This window comes from Arachis hypogaea, chromosome 19, assembly GCF_003086295.3.
Source record: "Arachis hypogaea cultivar Tifrunner chromosome 19, arahy.Tifrunner.gnm2.J5K5, whole genome shotgun sequence".
NCBI lineage: Eukaryota > Viridiplantae > Streptophyta > Magnoliopsida > Fabales > Fabaceae > Arachis > Arachis hypogaea.
In genome coordinates, this window is record NC_092054.1 from 128,680,140 (window position 1) to 128,687,027 (window position 6,888).

Here is a 6,888-nt window from a genome sequence, read left to right on the forward strand (position 1 = left end):
ATTGTAAACAAAAAACTGAATTTTCAGTGGTTACATTACATGTATTGATATGTTTTATATTCATTTTAAAGTAAAAGATTATACTTGCCATTTTTAAAATATTATGCATTAAAATGGTGTTAATGTATATATAGAATATATTAGTAAAAATTAAAGGATGTTATGAAAGAAGAGTATTATACGCTTTATAAATATAGAATTCATAACATCCTTTAATTTTCACTAAATAGAAACTAATGGTTCATAAAAAATGATGCATCTAATGCACACGAAATGCTTGAGACTATTTTAAACATACCCCAAAGAAGATGTCCCTCTCTAAAGAAGATATACACGAAAACAAAACTATAAATTACACAGATAAGAATGAAACATATAACAAAAAAATACATTATATCTTATCAAAAACTTCCTTAAATACAACGTTTTCAGTCCTGGCAGCATCAACTAATCCTTCATCACAAAGTAAAATCTTAAGACCATTTCTATTCCTAACTCGGGAAAGAGCTACATAAAGTTGACCGTGAGAAAACACAGGACGACGCAAGAACAAACCGACTGTTGATAATGTCTGACCCTGGCTTTTGTTGATTGTCATCGCAAACGACAGAGAAACCGGAAATTGACGGCGTTGGAATTTAAACGGTATAACCATATCACTGGGAATCATATTCATTCTGGTGATAAAAACTTTATCCCCAACATTGCTACCAGAAACAATATCAGCACCGATCACATTTGTCCCTAGATCTCGCACAACAAGTCGAGTCCCATTACACAAACCCCCAGCCGAATCAATATTCCTCAACAAAATAATAGGCACGCCTATTTTCAACTTCAACGAATGATTAGGTAGACCAGAACACCTAATCTGATTCAAGAATTCAACAGTTATCCAATCAACATCAACATCAGAATAGGCATCACTACCACATATCGAATCAGCACTGAGATAATTTTTCTCCTCACCGGGCAACAAGTCAACTATATAATTGTTTATCTCTTCAACATTGTCGACAGTCGAAGCGAGTATTGCCCTATCTTGGAAAAAACTTGGATCACGAAAATTCTGAACCAAATTCGGATAGATTGTATTTACAATATCTTCCACTGGATTTTCCAAGACAGGAATGATTAGATCAGAAGGAATATCAACAAAAAGTCTATCGTTGACCACTGTTCCACATGGACCTTCACCGATTTGAAGTATCCAATCTGAAAACGACCTTAACTCCTGAGCAGTTGATTGTTCCGATCCGATTGCTAACCTCATATTTTTTGTCAATTGCAAAACTTCGCAATATTTCCAAACGACAGAAGAATTTATGAAAGCCATGACAATCTCAGCACGCGAACCTTTTGGAATAACTGGCAAGACCTGCCTGAAATCACCACCCAGAACGACCACCTTCCCACCAAAAGGTAAATCTTTATTCCTATCAGAGACCGAAACCATTATATCACACAACGTCCTATCGAGCGCTTCAAATTCTAATTTGTTAGTCATCGGTGCCTCATCCCAAATAATCAAATCGGCCAATCGAAATAACTCAGCTTTTGGACTATCCTTCTTAATCCGGCAAACAGTGTCTTCAGTCAGGTCAACAGGAATATTGAACATAGAATGCGCCGTCTTACCACCAGGTAACAACAGAGAAGCAATACCACTAGAAGCAACATTTATAACAATCTTTTTCTCAGATCACAATCTAGCTGACAAAACTCTGTATAAAAAAGTTTTTCCAGTGCCACCAAACCCGTACACAAAAAAGAATCCATCCCTCTTATTCGAAACACAGTCAATAATTTTATCATAGACCACCCTCTGTTCTTCATTTAACTTTAAGATATTTGCATCGTGCTCATGAGACAAAGAAACAGAATCATACTGCAACTCACGCAGCAGCATCAAATTGCTAAATTGAGAGACTAAAGAGTTATTAGGAACCAACATGCCAGCATAATTTCTCAATGATTTTCCATTACTCTGCAATAGTCTCTCAATCTCCAACAAACAAAATGTTTGCAACTCGTCCTGACTCATAGTTAGATCTACGTTTAACGATAATTAATAAACATTAGCACCATAATATAACTTCTCTACTGTGTGCATGCGTGTGTGCCTACCTGTCTTGTAATAAATTCACGATGAACAAAAATCTTACCAGGATATTGCAGCTCATGTCTTCTGTGGTAAAGAATATCATCCGACAAATAAGTCCAAGTTTGCTCCCAAACTGACGGAGGTCTTCCCATGGAACCAGATAGCAGCAACACCACAAAAAGCCTCCTTAACTGTGCAGCTGACACTAACTCGGCGACTTCCTTAATAGCAAAAACATACTCCTTGTCATCTATCAAGAATCCCATGGCGGAACATGCCTCTTGAAATGTATCATAAGTAACACCATTCACGGTTCTTATACTTCGAAAACTGGTACAACCTCTTTGCACATTCAAAAGCATCCGCATGTAGAAAAGTTCACTGGATGAGGGATGAGCAAAACTCAATCTTCCAATTGAGAATCCCTCTGTCCTGGCTTCCACTCCCTGCTCCTCAAACAATAGACAAATTTTCCTGGATATTCAACATATGATAGAGACTGCCCCTCCGAGAACCGCCTATTGGCCATCATCCAACCCGTAAACATCGTCAGCAAATCTTTGTTGCGCAAATAAATATGAGTAGTGATATCAGCATCATCGAATACAACATGTTGCTGGTTCGGCAAGTGAAAAGTCAACCTCTATACCGACGGCCATCTTTGATGAATATCGTAAGCAAAAATTCTCCACATGGATTCAGACGGTGACAAATAACGACAATTGTAATACTATTTGATCTCATCAACCACCTGAGAAGATTCACCAATATCATATGTTTCTCCAACAGTTGCAGTCACCCAATCCGGACCCTTGTTAACATACTTAAAAAAATACTTAATGACGTTTGACTTGTTACAGAACTCGAGATTTATGTGAGCTTGATATTTCATTAACAATAGTGGATTATAGGACGCAACAAATCTGTTGTCGATATCGACATCGTTGATCTTCACTGTGACACCCATATTACGACGTCTATATATTGGATACCCATCTTCATCAAAGCTCGTTTGGTCAACGAATCTTTTCGGATAAAATTTTGAGCACTTACCATCTCTCATGCAAGGAGAACTCGGTCTAAGTCGACCACAGGGACCATGGATCATGTACTTGGTGACGACGTTATAAAGAGATGGAAATTTCTGGGGATTGGGTAGCTTGGCACAGATGAATTCATCAACAATTTCAACACTTTGTAAGTTGCTTTCCCCGTTAAGCCAGAGTAACATGTGTGCATGCGGTAGACCTCTTTTTTGGAACTCAATAGTATACATACCTAAAAAATACAAAAAACATCCTAAAGAAGCCAAACAACTACATGTCCAAAGACGACAGACAAAAATTGAAATGCTAAGCGAGAAAAGAACATACCTGCATTAAGTGGACCAAAAAACACACCTTCCTTGAGATCACTAAGGAGGAACTTCAACTTGGCATGAAAGACACGACAAGAGATATCAGGACGATCAGCGATGGGAATTCGCTCTCGCTCCGTGAACCGCTGAAATTCAGGCCAATTTGGATTACACGTAATAGTGAGGAATAAATCTGGATACCCAAAATGTTTACAAATCGCCATGGCATCCTGACAACAGTTAAACATATAACGTCTACCACCAATGAAGGAGGAAGGCAAAATGATTCGTGTCCCAATTGAAGATGCCTCGTCATCGCCACGACGCATAGCCTCCTCTATTCCTTGAAGGACTTTTCCTCTAATTGTACTTTGCTTCATTCTAATCTCATACAACCTCTGGGACTCAATCATGGTTAAACAATCAACAACAAATTGTTGAAACAACCGCCTACACTTGTGAATAATTCCATCTTCATGCTCCCTAATCTGGAGACGAAAGCATATGAATTCCCTGAGGAAAACTCTTGTTCTCCTTCCAGGAACATATCCAAGCTGTTCACCTCGATAACCAATGTTCAACTGATAACCATCCTCGCCATATGGAAACAACAGAGGATACTGTAAGGGCCAATACAGAGCATGAGTTTCATATATACGTTGCAACCGACCACCAGTAGATCGAACAATAATGTCATGACCATGGTCCGACAAATCAAAATCTCCAACAATCAAAGCAGCAACTTCATTGCAAGAGGGAGCACTATACATTCTTCGATCAACGTTCCGTTGCGAATACAACTTCAATGAGAAAATCTCAGATGGATGACACTGATAGAATTCTCTAACTCTTCGAAATGACTGTGCTATGACATTATGAGTATCGATCATTTGCAACAACTCAGTTATCAATTCTTTATCTATCTCAGATCATTTGCAAGAACAGAGGATGATCAATAACAGAACCAACTTGACTGAATGAATTTATGGAAGGATCATATATTTCTGATTGGTCTATATCATCCTTTTTGATTTAAAATAAGAGAAACTTATGTAAAGATATATTCGACAACCAAATATAAACAAAAATTAATCATGAAATAAAAAATCAATTAATTATCTAATAATGAGCATGTAAGCTAAACATTACAAATATAATAAACTATGAAAATCAATAAAAATTAAACATTCATTTATCAACTAAGTAAATATAAATAAACCTAAATGCATATTCAAGAACAATTTCATTTTTGTTAACATTAGAATAGACTTTCTTTTATTATTTTAATCACTAATACTAACTACGAACGTCCAAATTAAATAATCTAAATTACTATTAGAATTATTTTGTATTTTTTTAGACTCTAATGACTCAATTGGTCCTTAGAATTTTGTAAAATTTTAGAACAAGTGCATATATTTTTGTTTTTAACTTTAATTGAGTCATTGCACAATTTTTTTTCTTAATTGGCTACTAAGGCTTTCTTTTTCTCTTACTTCAATCCATGCATCATATTATTTATTGTAAATAGCTCGCCATACAATTGACCAAATCACTATTGACAGAGGTATAATTGAAGAAATTGAAAAAAAAAATCATTTTTGACAAAGGGAACTAAAAGAAAAAATATTTATATGGAACTGATAGAAGATTTGCAAAAATTAAAGGAATGAACAAAATAATTAAACATTTTTTTAATGTAGAACTACTGATTATGACATAAAACCATAGCTATAAGAACCGAACCGGACCTGCCGGTTCGGCCGAAAAACCGATGAACCATTTGAACTGGTAGTCTGGCCGGGTCGGATTTAGCTTTGAACCGAAGAAGGATGTGAACCGCTTAAAACTGGCCGGTTCTTCACAAACCGGACAAAACCGGCCAAAACTGACCAGTTCGATCAAATCCGTGAACAGGCCAGTCCTATAGTGTTGACAACAAATGCAAGTCTTGGGTGCTCCAGTAGCATTTGAATATTGGATCGAATATTCAAAAATGCTTGCAATGAGTATTGAACCCATGTCTCCTTGCTAGGCAAGCATAAGGGATACCACTAAGCTGTTGTGTTAATTTGAAAATCTACCTCCTGATTATTCTATATATTATATACATACACAACTGAATTATTTTATATTTATTTAATTTAATTTTAGTTTTATACTAAATTTTTTTAACTCTTTAGAATTTATAGAATTATTAATTGTCACTTTATTTAATTTTTTTTCAAGGGCTAATTAATCTGAAGTAGAAAATTTTAAGGATAGACCTAATTGTCACTTTATTCAATTTTTTACTATTTTATATCTTTTATTGACGTACGACCGGTTCTATCGGTTCAACCAGTGAACCAGTGACACAGTAACCTGACTGGTTCGATCACCAATTCAGTTATGAGAACTACACATAAAACTAAGAAACTTTCAACAAATACCCTTGGTCTATTATTTAGCTAGAAAAGTTAACTAATTAACTAATTACGTGATTCCAATCACATAACCAACAAACTTTTCATATTGTTCAAGACAAAAATAAACACTAATTAAACAATTTAATAATCTCTAGTCCTTGTGTATGTTTGAAAGAACTATATAAATTAAACCTATCTACTGATCTAAACGATTCAATAAAGAATTTTATAATGGCATTAATTATGTTTACCACATGCGACAACTGGTCAGGCTTACGGTAGCTAATCTAATTACCTTCAATAACTGTGCACTTTGAATCAATTATTAACTATTTGAATAACTTTCAGCCATGTAAACAACAACAACTAAACAATTTCACGATTATGTTACCTAATTTAATAACAACTTATCACAGTTTAGGGTTATTATAATTACTTTTAATCATGTTTGATTCTACAAATATTAATTGAGTTGTCAAATTAAAAAGAGACCAAGTACAGAAGTCTAGACATATGTTTAATTAGAAATTCTCTGGGCTACTAATAGTTAAAATAACCCTTTCAGGTGTAACAGCGTAAAAAAACAATAATAAATGACTTAAATACATTTGCTATTAGATATAAACCAAAGAAACTTAAAATATAATTTAACAGAAAAAAATCGAACGGAGATAAAATACTTAAAGATATTATTATACCTGACAAAATAAGATTTGAACTCTGATTAACATTCTGGGACACCTCAAATAAATTTTCTAAAACATAAGAAGAAATAGAGACATTGAAAACATATAAAATAAAAAGATAAATTATTAGAAACACAAAGATTAACTACAAAAATATAAAGAGAGCAATAAAAATTACCCATATAATCATTCAAAGAGAGAGCAGGCATCGAGGAATCAAGGACCTCTAAAGCATTACAAAACAAAACAAAAAAATTACAAACAGTCGCATAGATATCAAATCACTGAAAAGTGGAGTATAAAACACTAAAAATATCATGAAAGTCAATTCAG

General features: G+C 34.6%; 1 protein-coding gene across 1 annotated transcript; it reads right to left on the reverse strand.

The window, feature by feature from the left end:
* Positions 1-391: 391 nt before the first annotated feature.
* Positions 392-2,472, reverse strand: LOC112778729 (uncharacterized). The gene is made up of 3 exons (XM_025823021.1): positions 2,166-2,472; positions 1,758-2,052; positions 392-1,667 (listed from the first exon to the last, which is right to left on the reverse strand). Exons 1-3 carry the CDS (start codon positions 2,470-2,472, stop codon positions 392-394), a joined length of 1,878 nt encoding a protein of 625 aa, XP_025678806.1.
* Between the last annotated feature and the right edge of the window lie 4,416 nt (positions 2,473-6,888).